This window comes from Artibeus jamaicensis, unplaced genomic scaffold (genome assembly GCF_021234435.1).
Source record: "Artibeus jamaicensis isolate MK-2021 breed Jamaican fruit bat unplaced genomic scaffold, CSHL_Jam_final contig_354, whole genome shotgun sequence".
Lineage (NCBI taxonomy): Eukaryota > Metazoa > Chordata > Mammalia > Chiroptera > Phyllostomidae > Artibeus > Artibeus jamaicensis.
The window spans coordinates 29,597,834-29,619,871 of NW_026521803.1; the positions used below are offsets into that span (position 1 = coordinate 29,597,834).

At 40.3% G+C, this 22,038-nt stretch overlaps 1 protein-coding gene across 2 annotated transcripts in view; it reads right to left on the reverse strand.

Annotated features, from left to right (window-relative positions):
- The window catches only part of DYM (dymeclin), a 280,176-nt gene that overhangs the window by 157,918 nt on the left and 100,220 nt on the right, over positions 1–22,038 (reverse strand). For both annotated transcript variants that reach the window (XM_037165106.2, XM_037165105.2), the window contains exons 9-11: positions 6,138–6,320; positions 3,991–4,169; positions 2,579–2,704 (exon numbers count right to left, since the gene is read on the reverse strand). In XM_037165106.2, coding sequence (XP_037021001.1) covers positions 2,579–2,704; positions 3,991–4,169; positions 6,138–6,320 — 488 coding nt within the window. The remainder of the gene's footprint in view (positions 1–2,578; positions 2,705–3,990; positions 4,170–6,137; positions 6,321–22,038) is intronic.

Below are 22,038 nucleotides of genomic sequence, written 5' to 3' on the forward strand. Positions count from 1 at the left end.
CCTGCCCTGTTCTGCAGGCTTAACTTGGAGACTGGCATGTGGCAAAAGTCCTCTCAACGGTAGTTGGCTATCGCTTGAAAAGTAAAAAATGTAAAATTTTAAGCATTTCCATTTATTCGTGACTAGTGCAAGTTTTCCGTGTGGCTGCTTGTTTTGTTGCTGCTGCTGCCCCTGCTGATGAAACCCCACAGACCTGGTGGAGCCGCAGGGTGTTGTTCACCCGCCTTTCTTCCTCTCCACGTGCAGTCAGCACCCTGCCTGTCTCACTCTGCACGGTGTAAATATTTTCGGGGTTATAAGTAGCGCTGCTGGTAACAAGTAAAGCGCACAGCCTCTCTGTGCAAATCACAAGGTCTTCCTAGATAAACGGGGAGTGAAATTGCTGAGGGGTAGGGTACTCACAGCTACAGTTTATTTAACTAGGAGCTCTTAAAGCTAAACACATACCTATCTTGTGACAGAGCAACCCTACTCCTAGGAATATACTCAAGAGAACGAGGGCATATGCTCGCTGAAATACATGCCCAAAAGTGTGCATCGGCTTTATCAAAAATAGCCCCAAACTGTAAAAAAAGCCAAAATCCACCAGTAAGAGATTGGATAAATACACCGTGGTATATTCACACAATGGAGTAGCACATAGTAATAAAGACCCAACTAATGACTTAATACCACTGGTGTATTTCAGAGACACTGTGCTGAGTAAGGAAACTAGTGTAAGGGAATGCACTGTAAACCAAGGAGAGGCGAACGCTGATCTGGCGGAGGGAGGCCAGAGCAGCAGTGAACCCGCGGGCGCGGGGTCTGGACCAGCGAAGGGCACAGGGAGCCTTCTGTGTGCGAGAGATGCTCCATGACTTATCTGGGAGGCAGTGACGTAGGTATGTGCATCCATATGCAAAAACTCCTATGTTACAGCTTTGAAATGTGCACACTTCCTATTTTACACTTCAATTTTTAAATGTTTTAAAAAATCATACAGGTTTTTTTATTCTTTATCAAAAGAGAAGTAAATGTTATATTAAAATTCTGAGTAAACCAGTGCAAAGATTTTCTCTTTGGTGGAACTTTAAAGACAAGAATCAAGAAATTTGTATGTTTTATCCTCTTTCTATAGTATCAAGATTCCTTAAATCTTAGTTGAAATGACAGTCACACTATATCGGAGGCAAAAAAAAAAAAGTCTGAATGGAACGTCAGACAAAGGTAAGATGACACAAAAGCCCCACTGTGGCTAGAAGAAAATGTTTGCACCCCATGAAGAGTGAAACCCCCAGCGCCATCTCTCACTACCCCCGACATCAAGGAGACTGGAACAGTCCCCTCTGAGACACGGATCAGCTGGGAAGGAGAGGCCACAGAGAGTGGGGTGCCCAGGGAAATCGACTACACAGAGCAGGTGCCTCCCTCCTAAATACGAACAGGTAAGCAAGGATCACCAGGCATTTGAGGAAAGCCTTCCGTGGGGACTAAGAGAGGACTCAAAGAAGAAAGGAGGACTGAGAAAATAGGTGAATGCTGTAACAGATTTATAGGGGATTCTCAGTTGGGCTGAAGTGCTGGGGGTTGGAGGGAGGAAGAGAGAGTCTCTGAGCTGGGGCAGGGAGGTGAGGTGCTGGGAATCCAGAGAGAACACATCTCTGTGCGGGAAAAGAGCCGATAACATCTTCCACCTTGGGAATAGTTAATGTCTAAATGTGGAAGATTCAGAAACACAACATACGCATTTATGAACATGAGCAGAGCTGAAGCTGGAATTAGGAATAGGAGAGACACGGGGTGTGCTATTTTTCACTAACACCTAGTACTTCCATACAAACTGCCAGTTATAAAGATAGGCACAGCATGTAAAGCACAGCACAGGAAATACAGTCGATGCTGTTGTAACAACCACATGTGGTGCTGGGGGTTCCAGTCTTATTGTGGCGGTCACTTTGTGAGGTTTTAATCACTATGTTGCACACCTGAAACTAATATATCACATGTCAATAATTGAAAAATAAATTTTAAAAAACCTACTACCTCTCTATAAGTTTTAACACCATGTCCATATATACTCTGACACAAAGAAAATACCAAAAAGGAAGATAAAATCAGGTTGAGAATGGAACCCACCAGCGGGACTACAATTTAAAGAGTAAAATTATATTATGCTCTCTTTTAAAATACAAAACATTAAAAATCAATAAAAACATAAATCAATATAAAACTGATTGTTTAGTTTTCTTCCCTTTGTTCCCCATTCTTTCACGCGTTCTGTGTACAAGAAGCAAACCTGTTGGACAATTTCTGCCTCAACCAAAAGTGGAAATGAAATGGAGAAGGAAAATGAACCCAGTGGCAGCAAAAACATTTGCCTCAATTACTAAAGAAACCATTTTAAGAGTGTTTCTAATAGTGCTTAATAGTCATTCAGGAAAAAACCCCACCACTTCATAAACAGTTCACAAACCATTTCTAAGTTGGGTGCTGGTGGAAACAGCTGGCAGGAAAAGTAACAAGAAACACTAAGGCCATAGTAAATCTTGTGGAGGGACAAGTCTATCCTGGAACTGCAGTCAAAGTAATGGGAACTTACCACTTCATGAATGGACCTATTAAAGCCATCATCTTCTGTAAGGATCAACAATATTATAAGTGCCATATACACGTGGTGGGAATTTCTTTCTTCAACATGATACAGGATCTCAAGAATTGGTAAAACCTAGGGAATACAAATTGTAACTTACTACTTCTATTACTTCATTAGGAGACCAATGTCTTCAACCCTTATACCTTCACTGCCTACCCTTTGCTTTAACTTCAGAGTCACCAGTCAGCCTGACCGGAAGTACTTCCTTCCCGTGTGCAGAGCTAAGGCCCGGGCAGAGGAAAGCACCTCCCCCTGTGCCGGGCTGCCGGGCTCGGGGCTCTCGGTCAACCCGACTCTGGGCGGTGCAGCCCTGCCTCTGGCCTGGCAGAGACCTACACACACTCAAATACTCTTAGGAACCCTGTCCTGTGTCAAACATGACCTTCTTAATAGCAAAGACTGCAAAGTGAAAGAATCATTAACAACGACAAGATCAGATCAGCCCAATCAACTTTCCATCCATAGCGTATTTTCTAATCATAGCTTCGATAAATATTTATTACAGAAGGAAAAAGGACAGATAAAGAGACATCAGTGAGACATTATCAAAGTAATCCATGCAAGACATTTAAAAACAAAAATCCCAAAACAAATAAGGAAACCCCAAGCAAAACCAAAACCTTGGAACTTTTCACTGTGTATCATATACAGACACCTGCCCTCTGCATCCTCGTACATACCAACATCCTACCACGGAACTTTCCAGAACAGGTGATGTCACGTGCTTTCTGCTCATTGCTATCATTTCCCTGAGGGTAACTCATGTTAAGATTTGTCTCTGTGCTCATGCCCACCCCCCGGTGAGCAGGCCTCTGGTTACAGGTTTTCACTCCCACCAGCGGTTCCCTGGTACACCCAGTTTTGCTGTGGAAGCCAGTGTTTTCCACACACGGCAGGTATGGAGACAGGTTCTCTCGCTGTTTTTGTCCTTACTGTCACTTTGACATGGGAAATGAATTGTACCCTCTTCAAATGAATTTTAACATCCCATATCACTCAGTGTATGATGTTGAACACTGAAAAAGGCTACCAAATATCTCGTGAATCCTGATATCAACCTGAAAAAAATGGTGCAGAGGGGACATTCCTTTTGCTGCCAGCAGTGGGTGGCTGTCACGGGCCTAAAGGACAGGGACGCTGGCCATGCTGCTGTGTTCTCCCACTCTGATGCCGTGTCTACGTGCTGTGTCTCCCACGTGGTCAAACTCAGACCTCTGTGTCTGGTGACATCTCCCCGTCACTGCTCAACCATCGCCTCTGTGGCAACCAAGCAAATACACCTTCCCTCCAGGGAAAGAAAATTCTTCATCAAAATATTAAAAATAAAAAAAGCATGAAATGTTTAGCACGATACTTACAAGATTTTCCATATCTGTACGAGCCAGCATGTATGTTCTAATATTACTATTCTGATGGAGCAAAGTGTACAAAAGGAGGGTCGCTTGGTCAGAGGTCTGCTGTTCACAGAGAGCTGTGTACAAACTGTTAAAATTAATCTGGAAAGCATGTGGGACTGACGAGGGGAAAGGGCTGTTATCTGGAATATAGAAAACAGAGACATTTTTCATTGTACATCATTACTTTCTAGACTGTGTCTTATATAAGTAATGAAAGTCCTACTCATCTATATAATTCAGTTCCCATTAATTTTTATCTAAGTTGCTCCATTTCAGATTCGAAATTCCAATTTACATTTATAGTTTTACTCAAAATAGAACTAAGCTAATGTAAAACATGGTGACAGAGTTGGCAACACTGTGCTGTGTAACAGAAATTTGCGAAGAGTAGGTCTCCGTACTATCTCAACAGCTTTCCAATGACTATGTGTATCATCCCTTATTAAATCCATCAATGACCATGTCACTGCCGACCAGTTTCACGAAGGGTGAAGTAGAGGTTCGGGGACGTCACGTACCTTTTCCAAGATCAGCCTCTATTGTTTTCACTGCATAACACTGCTTCTTTAAATATAGCAATAATTCAGGGAGTCGGTTCTATAACAGATGCTCATTTCAATCTTATAAAGAACCGTGAGCAGTAGAGATCATAATCCCTACTTCACAAATTAACTGGTATTTAAAAAATAAAAAACTGGGTGGGAGAGGTGGAGGGCAGGGGAAAGCAACGGGGGAAATGGGGACCAACTGTAACTGAACAACACTACAAAACTTTTAAAAAATAATAAATAAAAACTGGGATATGAACTCAGGTCAGCCTAACTCTAAAGCCAATGTCTGGAATCAATGTGCCACACAGCCTTGGAAGAGATGACTATCTCAGGGAGGTTCAACTTTAAACAGTAACATTTGCCCAGAGAGGCAACAAAAGTAACAATAGTAGACACACATAATGAACTCTGCTTTGTTGCAAAGTCTGAGCGAACCCTTTAAAAATCTTAGGTGCTTGGTGCTTATACAAATACTGTTAGTGATACCATCTCCATTTTACAAAGCCACTGAGGATTATTGCGATCACCCAGACTGTGAGAGACCTCGCTGACCTGCAGTGACAGCCGTACATGGCGTGAAGTCAGACCCGCCTGACTCCAAAACTCGCTTCCTGAACCATTAAGCCACACTGTCAGCAAGAGTACAGTGTGGCAATAGAAAGTACTGTTGGATAAGTGAGCTTTCACTTTTTACCTGTCAAATTACTAGAGACTTCCCGCTCCCTGTGAAGAATCACACCAGAGTTAGCAAAGCCACCACTGACTGGCACCCTCACCCACTGTCTATGAGAAACATATATTAGAGCAGCTCTGAAAAGCAACATGGGGAAGTGCCTCAGAAGCCTTAAAACTCCCCATGCAATAACTGTAATTTTTACCCATCTTAATTACGTTCGAGTTGGGATACTTGTTGACAACCTAGCCTAGCATATTAATATTGCTTGCCGAGTATAACCCTTTGATGAGAGTACTGTGTCTACACAGAACTATCTACTTCTGTTCTACCTCACAGTTTGGCAAACTGCAGCCCATCACCTGTTTTGGGAACAGACTTTTATTGGAACCAGCCATGCTCCCTCACTGATGTGTTCTCTATGCCTTGTGCTATAACGGCAGAGTTAAGAGGTGGTGACAGAGACCACGTGGCCATGCAAAGCCATCTGCCCCTTTGCAGAAAGAGTTTGTTCCGTTCTGTTCCAATTGTTAGTTCAATAAAACTTGAAATAGACTTTGAATGAAAAATTGCAAACGACCTATCATTTAGAGTTTCTTTCAGGTTAATTGCTATCCCTAACAGGTAGGATAGATGGGTGCTAAGCTTGGTTATCTCTGAAAGAAATGGGAATTTAAATGGATATAAGGAAGCACAGCCCTCATCTAAGATTTATCTGACCTTTCTTAGAATATAGGCAGGAACATCTAAGTTGTTCTCATTAATCGATATGAAAATACAATGAACAGTCATCTCCGCAACTACTGAAATAAACAATACGGGGTAAACAATACCTCTTTCCTCACTACAAAGAATATTCAGAGAAAAAAATAAATAGCACCAACCTTGCGTATTCTTAAAGGACATGATGGCCTGTCTGTAGGGGTTGGGCGCGTCTGCAGCATCTGTCAGGTTGGCCAGCACCAGCAGAAGCAGGAGACTCTGGTTGGCCAGGGGGGAAGACAGTGCGGGAGGGGCGGCCGCCTTGCTGCCCACACCGCCCAGGGTGAAGACAGTCCAGAGCCCAGCTTGAGAAGAAAACACAGGTGAGATGTCCTGGGATGAGTACCATAAATACACTTCTGTACAATATTCTGTATGTTTTCATATTCAAAGTTCGAACTAACACTTCTTTTTTATGAAAGTAAAGCAAGTCCGTTATTTGAAAATTCTCCTGTTGCCCAAGGATACAAAGTTTTTAAAGACTATTATTCCCTGTTTCCATTGCACCGCCACTTCCCACAGAAAACCACCATTACATTTCTAATGTATCTCTCCATATTTTTCTTTATCAAAACATAGTCATAAGAAAATTTCATGTGCAACTTTATACTCATAATCTGAAAACCTAAGCAAAAATAATAAAGTATCTAGGAAAACACAAATATCAAAATTGGCCAAAAAGACAAAAGCCTGAATCGGCAAATAATTCTAAAAGAGTGAAAAAGGGCTAACCCTGAAAAAAAAACCAAGTCCAATATTCTTCACAGTTACACCTAACAAACTGTCAAAATACAGATAATTCTCCTATTACACAGCAGTTTCAAAGCACACACGTGACCGGCACCCAGGCAACTTGCTGCCCAAGTCCAGAAAAACCCTCATCCAGAAACTGGAGGAAGACTGCGATTAAAACAAAATAGAAAAATTAACAGACTTTTAGATAGCCTAAATCAAACAAAAGGAAGTGAAATTTTGTAGAAATTTGTTAAAAGTGTAAACACCCATGATCAAGGAGGTTTTGTTGCTGAAATGCAAGGATGATTCACCTTTAAAAAAAACCACTACAAATCGCTCTTCACTTTAAAAAGATGGAAAAAAGAAAGTACAGTCTTTTCAAGAGATGCCAATTTTTTAAAATTAAACTTAAAACCTAGTCTTAATTTAAAGAAAATGAATTCTTACAAACTAGAAAAGGAAAAGAAACCACTTGGTTTCCTAGTCTACCTAATCAGAAACCCACTGTGGCCAAACACTGGAAGAATTCCCATTAACACCACCAACATCAGCGCTGTACGGCCTGTACTACAAGTGAGAGATAACAAGGAAAGAACAAAAAGACCAAAAAAACCCACAAACAAACAAAAAAAACAACCCCCCCCCAGGAAAAAAAAACAGTCTGTGCACAGTCCAACACAGAAGCTACTAGCCACCCTGAGTGTTCTGGGCACCGGGAATGTGACTGTGTGGTCCAGATCGCATTGTGTTGTAAGTATAAAATAAACACGGAGTTCCAAAGACAACACAAAAAATTAAAATCTGTGACTAATTTTTTTTTTTAATTTTAAATTTTATTTAGTTATTTTTTCAAGTACAGTTTTTTGTCTATTTTTCCCATCCCAGCCTCCCCTGCCCCTTGCTCCCCACCTCCCTCCCATTTCCTCCCCCCCCTTAGTTCTCGTCCCTGTGTCCTTCCTATTTGTTCCTCCAAATCCCTCCCCCGTGACTAATTTTTTAATATTGGTTACGTGTTAAAATGATATTTTGGATATAGTGCACTAAACTGTATTGTTAAGGTGTATTTCACCTGTTTCTTTCACTTTTTTAATATGACTTCTAGAGAATTTAAAGTCACATATGTGGTTTGGCACCTATGCCTCACCTTATATTTCTATTGGGCAGAGATGTTCTAGAACATCAACAGCATCAACTGATACACTATCAGAACTAACAGATTTTAGCACCGTGTTCCACAACAACAACAAAAATCAACGTATAAAAAATCAAAAGCCTGCATAACATGAGCAATAATTAGAAAGTCCAATCACAACAGCAATGAACCCAATAAAAAGCCAAGAATGAGAGACAAACATGATATGATCTCACTCACAAGAGGAATCTAATGAACAAAATTAACTGATGAGCAGAACAGAACCAGAGACGTGGAAACAGGGAGCAGACTGACAGCTGCCAGAGGGAAGGGGGGAGGAAGGGACCAGTCAAAGGACGTGTCTGAATGACCCACGGACATGGACGATGGTGTGGGGATGGACTGTGGGAGGGAGGGTGGGCTGGGCAGAGGGGGGAACATTGGGCCAAGTGTCATAAAATAAACAAGAAAAAAAACACACAAAAGAAATGCAGAAGGCCTTTAAGCAGACAACCACAGAACTTGACTAACGGTCATATGAGATCTGAATTAATACAAAGGCACAGCATATTTCTGGACAAAAAGACTCAGTACTGTAAAACTGCCCATAAGTTAATTTAAAATTAAGCATAACCACTATCAAAATACCAAGAATAATTTATGTAGCATTGATATTTTATAATACAGTATAAATAAAATGTTGCTGGATATGGAAATACATAAAAAAAATTTGAGGACTAACCTGGGTAGAAGTGCTCTTCATCAAATAGCAAAATTTTTATAAAAGTACAGTCGTTTAAAAGTCTATCATAAGACTATCAGCTGATTTCTCAAAAGAAACATTACAGGCAAGAAGGGGCTGGAAAGAAGTATTTAAAGTCATGAAAGGCAAGGACCTACATCCAAGATTGCTCTGTCTAGCAAAGCTATCATTTAGAATGGAAGGGCAGATAAAGTGCTTCCCAGATAAGGTCAAGTTAAAGGAGTTTATCATCACCAAGCCCATATTATATGAAATGTTAAAGGGACTTATCTAAGAAATTGAAGATCAAAACTATGAACAGTAAAATGACAACAAACTCACAACTATCAACAAATGAATCTAAAAAAAGAAAAGAAAAAGGCCTAAGACCCTGGCTGGTGTAGCTCAGTGGATTGAGCACAGGCCTGAGAAACAAAAGTTTGTGGTTCAATTCCCAGTCAGGGTACATGCCTGGGTTGCAGGCCAGTTCCCAGCAGGGGATGCACAAGAGGCAACCATACACTGATATTTCTCTCCCTCTCTCCTTCCCTTCCCTTCTAAAGATAAATAAATAAAATTTAAAGAAAAGAAAGAAAGCCAATGAAAACAAAAACTAAAACAACTAGAACAGGAACAGAATCAGAGAAATGGACATCACATGGAGCGTTTTCAGTGGGGAGGGAGGGGGGACGAATAGGGAGGAAAAGGTACAGGGAAGAAGCAGCATAATTGGTAGGTATAAAACAGGGGAGAGGACAAAAATGGAACAGAAAACAGAGAATTCAAAGAACTTACATGCACGACCCATGGACATGAACTAAGGGGGAAGAATGCTGGAGGGTTGGGGGTGCAGGGCGGAGGGGGCATTACGGGGGAAAAACTGGGACAACTGTAACAGCATAATCAATAAAATATACTTTTAAAAAAAGTAAAAAGAAAAGTCTACAATATGGGCAGTAGAGTAGACAATTCAATGGAAATGAGTTCAGAACAGAACCACATGTGTCTGAGAATTAACCTTAGGATACAGGCACTATTCCAAATCAGTAAGAATAATAAAATTCTATATCTGTGTCTTTGGGACCACAGAATTTAATAATTTCCCTAATATTTAACTATAGAAATATGTATACAAGCCCTGAGTTGGTAAAGCCTTTTTCTTATGCAAAACACAAAATTCAAAAAGATATAAAGAACAGTAATTTGACTACTTACAAATTAAAGACTTTATGTAATAAGTTACACTATAAACCAGACAAGAGAGGAGAAAACATTTACTACATATAAAACAGAAGAGGATATTTATTTTTTAAAAAGACCTCCTGCAAATCACTAAGAAAGCAAGCCAAACATCCAAAATAAAAATAGGCAATAAAAATCCGAAGCAATAAAAGGAGAAAATACAGTAAGATCTATGAGAACACAATTAAAAAAAAAGACTTATAACACCCAGTATTGTTAAAGGTACAGAAAACCACCGATGGTGAGAGATCAAAGTCGTACAGAATTTTTGGAAGACGTTTGGCAGTTCTCATTGAGATTAAAAATGTACATTCCCATCAACCCAACAATCTTTTTTCTGACACTAAATAACATTTGAATAGCTACACAAAGATTCATATGCAGGAATATTTAATTGGTTTATAATTGTCAGGTAATGAAAACAATGTGGATGCTCACCAAAAGCAATGGTGAATCCATACTATGGAATACGATATAAAGAGGCAGGTACCTATATACATGTTATGTGTATGTATATTATTTTAAAAACAGGAAGGACCAAGTGTGCATCGTACTGGTAAAAGAAGTTACCTCTGGCATGGAATTAAAGAGGGACTTTTGCTGTATTTGTATAGTTAAATGTTTTACCATAAAAATATATTCATTTATTTCTCAAAAAATAAATGTAAGATAACAAAATTAAAATAACACAACAGTAGAGACCCAACTGGTATACGAGGTCTGGCCAGAAAAAGTCCAATCATTGTTAATATAACGAGAATGGTTAGTGCAACATCAATGTAACCTGGCAGCCAAGGAGAGTGGACTGGAATGCACATGTGTGAACAATGATGACTTCACTGTACTTGTCAGTAGGGGAGGTAGACGCCATTGAGTGAGCACATGTACTGCATAGCCATGGCATTCAAAATGACTGAGTAAAGCAATGAATCTGCAAAAGATTTGGTGTTAAACTCAAACATTCCTCCAGGGAAACTATCTGGATGATTCAGAAGGTCACAGCTATGTGCAACTGGTGACAGTAGCTTCATCATGACAATATACCCACTCATGCATCACGTCTCGTGCAGTTTTTTGGCAAACTATCAAATCACCCAGGTGACTCAGCACCCCTACAGCCCAGATTTGGCACCCTGAGACTTCTGGCTTTTCCCAAAACTCAAATCACCTTTGAAAGGGAAGAGATTGCAGACCCTAGATGAGATGCAGGAAAATACGATGGGGCCGCTGATGGCAATTGGAAGAACTATGTGAGGTCCCAAGGGGCCTACTCTGAAGGGGACTGAAGCATCATTAACCTATGTACAATGTTTTTTATACCCTGTATCTTCTTCAATATGGAACAACCTCATCAGCAGTTATCATTGAGGGAAGAGGCAATTCACAGAACAGTTTATGTATACAAACAATGTGTCCACTTGGTTTTTTTGCACTGCAAATATATTATGCATATCGACAGTACGCATATGAACACACCTACAGGTGCCAGGCAGGATGTGCCGTTAACAGTGTTACCTCTGATCACGGAGAAGAGAGCAGGAGTGAGGGGGGCTCAAAACGGTCTCGGGTTTTGTTCAGTGTTTACTTTGCTCCTCCCTTCATAGCAGAGGCATATTTAAGCACCACTTAAGCAATTCAAAAACATAAAGAAGTGAGGGAAGAAAGTCCTCGGTCGCCAACACCAGGAGATATGATGCAACTCACACTCGGGCTAGGGATGCAGCCCTGGGGTTTTTATTTTTAAAAGGTGCCTCCTGGTAGCCATGGAGGGGTAGCCACCAGAACATTAACACCGATCCGGTCGAAGATCGTGGCAACAGGCACAATATTTTAACCTTTGTACAGATCTAATCTTTTTTAATGCCTATTACAATCAGCAGATGTCATTTTTACAAGGACACCTTTGTTAAAGAAATGCTTTTGTGAAGAAATTTAAAATGAAGAGCAAAATAGGCAGCACTGGTCAATTTGATTTTTCCTGAACACAGGTGAATACTTTTTATTTCTTCTCTATACTGGAAACAGTTTAGCGTGAACATTTGTTCACTTCTAACATTTTGTATTTGCTGAACACACCATATAAAACTACCTTATGGATACCCTACCCAAACATTATTTCTTATATATGTGGTCCCACAAATCTCAAACTTCTTCTGTGACTCACTGGAATGATTTTGCTATTAATTCTCAAGGTGTTATTTGGCGGGCGGAGGGTTAATACCCCTCCTGCACAAGTTTCAGAGATTCCCAGAGTGGTTCAAACTGCACAGCCTGTCTTGTATTGACCTTTAGCATAGGTACAAGTCAACTTGAGGCCCGCAAGAGAAAGTAGCAGGAAGGGTTTTTTAATTAATGTAGGGAGGATTTTGAGACAAGTGAGGAAGACTGAAAAGTGTCTGTTAAGTACTATCCTTTTCATTACAAAAATCTGGATAGGTGGATAAAATTTATCAACTAATCACTACATATCACAAGTTTAAACTTATTCAAAACTATGTTCATGAAATCTACTTGAGAAACTTGGGTCATTAAGAAAATCTTATATAAGATTTTATATAAACCTTATATAAGTTATATAAGAAAGTACAACAGGTAGCCAAGTATCACTTGCTTTGGGATTGATCTGTTGTTTATTTCACCATTAAAAAAAAATTCCCCATCACTTCCTTTCACTCAGAGCATGCTCTACATCTACCTACCCCTATATCCACCGCCGTGTGTCCCGGGATTGCAAGCAAGGAAAAACACAACTAGAAAGTTCAATATGCAACAAAAAGTAATCAGAAAATGCTCTCCAAGGTAAAATGTAAGTGTTTTCCCCCTTCTGCATAGCGCACGCACACGTCTTCACTGCTGGGAGAAATAAGAGCTGACCACCGCTGAACCAATTCCACAAACAAAGCTGGCTCTCCTCCAGCACAACTGCACTCTCCTGGGTTTCTTCCTTCAAGTTTTTCCAAGAGGACTGAGAAACTGCTCCTAATACCAGACAAAGTAACATTTTATTGGGAAGCTATGCCCCCAGCCCACCCACAAACACAGCCCTCCTCCTTTCTCTGGTAAATATTCCTGCTGGGTTGCCTTTCCTTATAGGGAGAAAGGGGGCAGCCTGCCACTGCCTACATTGTAGTTTAAACTGGCCCGTAATGTTGGACCAGAATTCTTCCAAAAGTTCATTTCTTTTTGCTGATCCAAGCCTCTGATCTGTGACCCAAGAATCTTAGTGGAATTGCATTTTCCTGTTGGGGGGAAAAAAAAACCTTCTCTCCACCAGAAAAATAAGGGAAAGTTACAGCATAATTCTTTCTGTTCTAAAAACCAAAATTTTTAAACTGTATCCCTCAGGTCCTCTGACTAAACTCTTAAAATAAAATGCACCTAACTAAAAGCTAAAAAGTCCTTAAATTAACTAAAAGAACTAATCTGGTATTGTTGATGATTCCATTTTTTAAAAGTATTGACTCAAGATTATTTAATATTAACAATAAAATGGTAGGAAGATACAAAATTTGAAGAACTGAAAGATCAATACAAATAATAATCATTGAGGAAAAAAGAACTCTAGTTTTATAAAGTATTGAACTCAAAAACAAACATCATTTTAAAAAATTATGTATTTATTTTTAGAGAAAGGAGAGACAAAGGGAGGGAGAGAAACATCAGTTGGTTGCCTCTCTCAAGTCCCCAACCAGGGATCTGGTCTGCAACCCAGGCATGTGCCCTGACTGGGAATCGAACCTGCGGCTTTCAGTTTGCCAAATGACACCCAACCCACTGAGCTACACTGGTCAGGACAAAAAAATAAAGGTTATTTTATTATGATGATGAAATTACTATTTTTTCATATTACTAACCATGCTACTTGTCAAACTATAATTGATTCCTTATATCTAACAAATACATTACAAAACACTAATTATTCAATGGGAACTATAAAAAAAAGATACTATACACTATCCTCCACAGTCATAATAATCTGCCAAAAGGGTCCTATGCATATATTTGAACCTGTAATACTGTAACAAACCAGATACCATAAAAGAATGAAGGAGCCCAACCCAGGTGGCTCAGTTGGTTGGAGTGTCGTCTCACACACCAAAAAGTCTCAGGTTTGATTCCCGGTCAGGACACATACCTAGGCTGCAGGTTCGATCACCAGTCAAGACAGAACAGGGGGCAACCAATCAATGCTTCTCTCCCACGCCAATGTTTCTCTATCTCTCCCTGCCTCTCTAAAATTAACAGGCATATCCTCAAGTGAGGATAATAAAAAAGAATTACGGAGAAGCAGGTCAGCTATCAGAAACACGGCCAAAAATGTTGCTAAAGACATTTCGATCAACACAGATCAAGGGCCAAACAGTCAATAAATACCTGGTGAGTGCCTATCAGAGTCAGGCGCCATGCCGGGCACCAAAAATACAAAGAAGAAAACACTGCACCCTGCTTTTGAGGAAGCTGACAGCAGAAGGGGAAGGTGAGCACTCGAACAACCACGAAGCAGTTTTGATCGCCATATGATCCAACCAATACGCCCAACTTTCTAAAATGCCCATGCTTTTCCTATACAGGGGTAGTGAAATAAGAGGGGAAGACAGTGCCACCGATGAAAATGTGAAGTGTGCATTCCAGCGCAACACCGTGGCAGTCAGCGGCCTGACCCTGATGCAATGCCGCTCCCTTGGTTCCTTTTTATGAACAAGAGACCTGGATTTAAAGCGGGCAGGGCTGCATTTCCCAGTCATTCTCACAGCAAACTGTGGCCGCAGGACTACATTCTAGCCAATGGGATGTAACTGGGAGGAGCATGAGCAAGTATTCGGCTATATTTTTAAAAGAAAGCTGTTTTCATATCTTCAGCCTTCCCTTTGGCTAGCACCCCAGGACAGTGGTAGGGAGGCAGCATGAGGACACTGCCCAAGGGAATGACAAAACGAGACAGGAGAAGCTCGGGTCCTGGATGATCTCAGGAAGCGAACCTGCCTACACCCCTGGGCCAGCTGAGACTTCACTGTGAGAAAAACGTGAACCTGCTACTATGTCTAAGCCACTGGTGGCTATCTGATCCCAATTAAAAGCCAAACCAATATCCTAAATAATACAGTTATGTATTTAAGTGTTTCAGGATATTACTGGTTAGAGATTTTTTAACAAAGAAGTTTTAAAAATTCTTTGCCCATCATAATCAAGAACTTTTCCAGACAGTTGTAGATTCATAATGCTCTTGAGAAAGATAATGCAGAAAGACCCGATGCACCTTCCATCCAGTCTCCAGTCTCCTGACGGCAACACCCTACAAGACTGTAGCGCAACATCACAACCAGAATATTGACACTGATACCCAAAATATGAAACAATTCAATTCCATCATCAGTTAGGATCATCTGCATGGAAAAAAATTTATCTAGTGACCACTGAACTTACTCTGAAGTCGATTCCTTTCAAGGCTCCCGCCCCACCTATATTCCACTGTCTCCAAATAGACACTGGCTGCCTGTGCTCCTGATATACGTTCAATTCATCACTTATTAAGTGATAATTTGCCTGCTACCAACTGGGCAAAAGGCGAGTTAATGAATTAGTCAGTGATGAACGCAGAGACAATGGTGCCCTACCCGTGGAGTTTATAGTCTAAGGAGAAATGAAAACGAAAGACGGACAGGGAAGTAAATAAACTACACTGAGTTTTGGGGGAGAAAAAGAATGTTACCTTTAGAAATCTATCAATGAATAGAACTGACCATTCTTTACAAGTTTGCAAATTGGCCAAAGGTGCCATTACACTTCCTCCCTTTTAGAAATTTTCTTTCATTTCTCTTCTTTACTTTCCTTCTTGCTTGGAAAATCCTTCTAAGGAAGGACTTTCAAAGTACAAATTATATCCGTTTACTCTAATACATGAAGCAAAACCTCTCCTCTCTGCTCTCACAGTGCTTTGGTTACATCTCTCTACCACTAACCTACCACTCACCGTCTGACTTTGTACTTATGTAAGCTACATACTTATGGAAGAGTTACATCTTTTTTTCTATTTTATATTCCTCAGAGAGCTCAAATTTATAAACTTAATTTGTTCCTTTATTGCCTTACTTCACTTTCTTCACTCGCCAAATCATATAATAATATAGATTTAATATTTCATATATTTGAAGTATATACATATATATAAATTTTAAATTTGCTATTTAAAGGAAAAGCATATTATTTTTAAAGTTCTAAAAAAGGTGTCAAAATTGGCTTTAATCCTATCTTATAAATGATGATACTTTAGTGCTGATGAGGGTACTAGAAGACAGGTACTTTCAGGAACTAGTGGTAGAGTTGTAAAAGGGTATAATATTGAGGAAGGACAACGTGGCAATGAGCATCATAAGCCATTAAGAATATGCAGATTACCTGGCTCAGCAAGTCAAATTCTACAATTTATTCTACAGAATGAATATAAGGCTGTTCATCTTAAGACTCAGTAAAAATGTAGACACGTAAATACATAAGAAATTGTTTGAGTTAACCGTGACATATTCATCCACACAATTAAAAGAAAGCCCGTGGTTAGAAGCCCAGGCATATCACCCAGAATGGCCAACAAGTTTAACATTTTCCCAGGATCTCATGCAGATTTTAGTATGCAAACTTCCTAGAATGTATTACTCAGTTGAATGCTTTTCAACTAATGTTTATAAAATAATCTTTTATATATCCAAAATTCCAAACATTTTAAATAAAATAGGGGATCGAATTTCATTACGAGTATAATTAGTATGACAGAACTGTTGACATTTTGGAGAATGAACTGATGAACTGAGTGTAAATGACATCTCAGATGCTGCTAGTAGTGAGAGGGCATCCGGTGTCACGTCCGGTGTGAGCCGCCCTCACCCTGGCACACGTACTAAATGTGTTCCCCAAGATGCTTCACACTGGGCCCTCGGTTTTGGTAAGTGTTATACCCTAGGGGCAGAATCTGAAAACTCAAAGGAAAGTCTGGCAAAGGGAGTAAAAGGAGTGAGACCCTTTCCCTCTGCAGTAATTCTGGCATGGATGTGGAGCACCAGAACTCTTACAAACGCTAGTGAGAGGACAAAACAGTCCAAACACTCTGGAAAATGGTTCAGTTATAACTATAATAGTTGGACAATGCATAACTAGGATCCAGACAATCCACTAATTATTACACCCAACAAAATCCTTACACATGGCCTTGACCAGTGTGGCTCAGTGGGTTGGCCACTGTCCTGTGAACTGAAAGGTCACCAGTTCAATTCTCCATCAGGACACACGCCTGGGTTGTGGGTCGGGGGTGTGTGAGAGGCAACCAATCTGCACATCAATGCTTCTTTCCTTTTCTTTCTCCCTCCCCTTCCCTCTCGCTAAAACTAAATAAATAAACTTTTTAAAGAATGCTTACATGTGTCCAAAGACATGTACAAGATTATACATAGCATCATTTAATAGCCAAAAATTAGAATTAAATCAAATCTACTTTACAGTATAAAGGATAAATAAATGTCGGTTAGTCTTAAAATGCAATAATATATAATAATAAAGATAAACAAACTATACTTCATGCAGAAACATGGATGAATTTCACAAATAAGCAAAAGAAGGAAGACATAAAGGAATGCACACCACATAATTCCGTTCACATAAAGCCCAAAGCTAAGCTGCAGTTCTAGCGGTCAGCACAGTGGCTCCCCTGCAGCTGCAGGACGAGAGAGACGAGGGGAGTGCGAGCGAAGGGCTGCTGGGTTCCGGCTACGTGATCTGACTGGCGGTCACGCGTCTGTTTGTTCACCTGGGATAACGAACTGAGCTGCACCCCAGCTGTCCGCGCACTCTTTCGTATGCCACACTTGAACAGGAATGTTCAGCACTAAGAAAAGAAAAAGCAGTACGCATCCCTTTTTGGACAACAGCGACGATGGTGATGGCAGGAACACACCCTCGTGCTCAAAGCAGGGATCTCTGACTGCTGGGACTGATTTGTTCTGCTCTAGATGTTCTCATTTCTGATAACAGTAAAAGGAATCATGAAAGTCTTTGAGAGTTCACAAGATATCCTGAGAACAGTATTTGTTAAAAGAAATATATTAGCCCTGGCCAGTGTAGCTCAGTGGATTGAGCACTGGCCTGCGAATCAAAGGGTCGCTGGTTCGATTCCCAGTCAGGGCACCTGCCTGGGTTGTGGGCCAGGTTCCCAGTGGGGGCCACATGAGAGGCAACCACACATTGATGTTTCTATCTTTCTCTTTCTCCCTCCCTCCCCCTCTTTCTGAAAATCAATAGATAAAATCTAAAAAAAAAAGAAATATATAAAATTGTTGGTTTAATGAGGAAAAAATCATATTTGATACTGTATCTTCCTCTAGTGCCTCTTTTTCTATGTAACTAACTGATGTGTTAAGAAAATGTAATCTCTAGAATTATTTTTGTCATTTGAAAATGAATGTGAAACAGCAATAAATACATAACTAGTAAAATGACTGTGATACGGCAGCGCACACGATCCTGAATGGCGGCCGCTCCGTGGTGCTGGGAAGGGCGGGGGGCACTAACAGATTCGCTGTTTGACGTGTGTTTACATTTAAAGCACTCTTAAAGTATCTGATGACTACTGGTCTAAAACAGTTTTGAGTCGAATTCCATTTTCCTAACACAAAACAATATGATATTACCACCCCCGATCTGGGTCCCAAAAGGAATGCTTTCACCATCTCAGAAAAAAAAAAAAAAAAAAACAGCATAAAAGAACAGAGGAAAATGTTTTAAAAATTCATAGCACAGTATAAGACATTTTCACCACTTCCGCAGTTTGAAATCTGTCAGAATCCCTGATTTATAATCTGGCATAATATAAACCATATGGAACTTCTTAAAATTTTATTCCTTTAAGAATAGAAAATAGGACTTCTAAAGAAAAACTAAGTCCACTGAAATAACTCAGTATTTTATGACAATGATACCTGTGTCTTCAAAAAGAAAAAATAATGAAAGTTAACAGAATTTATCTGTCTCAGTAAAAGTCTTCACCCGAATGTCCCTAAAATAAACATTGTTGAGAACCTAAGAGTCGGGTGTGACGTTACAGTGTGAAGCATAAAGGGAAAACAAAACGAGTAAGAAACCTAGTATCTTCAGAGATAATTCTACCTCATACCCACACGCAAAAACATTGGGCAAATAATCTGTGATGCATAAAATAAGAGAGGGGCGCCGTGAGCCTGGAGGACAGACAGCCTCCCAGGAACAGGCCCGCATCTGCTTCCCGATACCAATGGCCCACCGCCCACCATCCACCGTCCACCGGTCCCCATGTCAGCCTCTGAAGCAGTGTTTCCCAAAATGATGCCTGGGCCCCTGCTGATGGGAGGGATGCTCATGCACTGTGCTTTCTAAAAATATTCAATAATTATGTGTTTTAGAAATACATACCACTAGCACCTGGATCTCACAATTTTCAAGGATTTACTACTCAGGATAGAGTAAATATCCTTCAAATTTCAGAAAAGAGAAGTCTGTTGGAATTCAAGCTGAACTCATATAAGACAAAGTCATGGAGGTTGTGTGGGTGCGGTTAGGTCGGAGGTAGACTGCCGTTTAGGAAAATAAGTCCTCACATCACGGCTCCAAGTAGCTGTCAGTGCATATACCTCTACAGAAGTCCCCTCTTCAAATGAAACAAGCCCTGTCCCCACAACGCTGCCCCTTGACACATGGTCTCTAAACCCTCAGCACCCCGAACACCCCCCATCTCCTGGTGATGACTTATCCCCCAAAACACATAAAATGCAGGTGTGAGTTGATGATGCCAGAGAAACGTAAGCACCTTGGAAGGAGCTTTAACCTGATACAACCAGTTACTCCTTCCTTGGCCGAGGAAATTCAACAGTGCAATATGCCACCCCTGTGAAAATTATAGGCCTTAGTAAGTCTAGAATTTTCATTGTTACCACAAAATCGCACGCACTCAAAAACAAAGGATAAACTTATAAACTTTAACAATATCAGTGACCAAAAACAATCAATTTAGAATCCGCACAAGAAAGTTTCTACATAGTAAAAATCTCAGACTAATTGCCTACATTAGCATTCAAGTTCCACTTGTGAAGAAGTAAATACAAATCAAACAACTGCGGATGTAATAAAGTCCATAGTATAGATTTATTACCACCTTCAGTAACGGTCACTTTTTCCATATATGTCTCCAACTGTTACTTTTCTGGGAATTAAGAACTGGCTCCCTGCTAGATGGCCACAGATAAAAGAATTTGTGAGTGAGTACTACGCCCTGGTTGAAAGTGACACTCAAGGAAAGATGGAAAGAGTTTCTTCCAAACCTCTGACTGCTCCAATGGCACTGATAATACCAAGAAGAAAGCCCTAGTGGCGCAGAGTAGTGTCCCAGACCTTAGAGGCAGCAATAACAATGTCATCTACCATCACGGGAGAGGACGGGAGCTTGGGAGGCACTAGGAAGCTGGAATCTTTGAAATGAGAGGACATACATAAATGCTGAAAAAAGATGATTCCAAATTAGTGAATCCAGAAGGTTCACAAGACACAAATGATCAGCAAACAAAAGATATACTTACAGACAGATAGTGAGTGTGGGACGTGCAAATGAAAGTGAGCACTACAGATGGGAATGGTCTAAAAGTACTCAGGAAACTGAAGAAATGAAGCATTCAATTCAATAAGCAGTTAATAAACACACATTAACAGCAGTTTCTAAAGCGGGTTGGAAAAGAAAGCATCAGAACCCAGTGTTTCATCTAAGAAACATGAAGACACACTAAGCTTTAGCGGTATGTATGACCCAGGTTGGCACGGGCGCCCGCACTCAGCCCGTCTGTCAGGAAGTCATGTGTCAGGCCAGGAACCCCGGGACCCTCCGAGACTGGGGTCATGCCCACTACAGGAAGGACGTAGGCACTCACGCTTTCTCTTTCAACATAATGAGACATCCTGTGGTTCGGTGTGCTTGACCATGTTATCTAGGTTTAACTAAATTGACTCTCAAAAAAGTCTATTTTAAAAATTATGAAACCAGCCCTGGCTGGTGTGGCTCAGTGGATTGAGTGCTGGCCTGTGAACCTAAAGGTCACCAGTTTGATTCCCAGTTGGGGCACATGCCTGGGTTGTGGGCCAGGTCCCCAGTTGGGGGTGTATGAGAAGCAATTGATTGATGATGTATCCCTTGCACACTGAACTTTCTCACTTTCTCTTTCTCTCTCCCTTTCCCTCTCTCTAAAAATAATAAAACCTTTAATTTTAAAATATCACTGATATTTTAAAAAATCACATAACCATAAAACTGTTTTTAAACTTTCTGGCAAGGAAATCACAGAGAGAAAATAGATATTGAAGATTCAAATACAAGCAAACAACACAGCGCGCAGCAGAGCCGACCCCTCCACCACCTGGGTGGGCCCTTTGTCGGCCACTCTGTGAGCTGGAAACAGTGATCAGATCTCTGAAGAAAACTGCCTCCCACCCATCACCAAGACTCTCTGAAATGCAAACTTATACCCACTGTTATTAACAATAAACATGCCTCTAAATATATACTGTACCTTGAGACATTAAATAATGACATTTTGAAGCCAAGGTGATCAGCAAGACATTTAAAAACTCACTGAGATGACTATTAATAATTTTTGTCTTACCAAAAAGATTTCTTGTATTGTTAGTAAATACAATTTTAAATACTTTAAAGTTTTTATTTATCTTACCCTTTGAACAATGTCAATTTATAGAGGCCTCATAATATACATAGTATGTTAGTATAACAATGCATTATATAATTTATAAATCAGTTCACTTGAATCAATAGTCTGCGTTAAAAGCACATATCAATGGAATGTATGGTCAATAAAGTTTAAAGACCACCATACTCAAGGGATTGTTAGGAAGAGGGGGTGACAGAGAGAAGGGGGAAGACAGAGAAGCTTCTGCCATTTAATTATGTACGACAAAACTACTACATTTAAATTTCACCAGGAATTACCACCACCCACCAACTTTTACAGATAAAGACATTAAACTCAAAGAGGCTAAGTTCCTTACTCACATAACAGAGCTAAGCAGATCTGTGCCCAAGTTGTTTTTAGTCTAAAGCAGATGCTCTCACACCCACTGCACGTCCCTTTGGCTCCTAAACAATAAAGCAGCC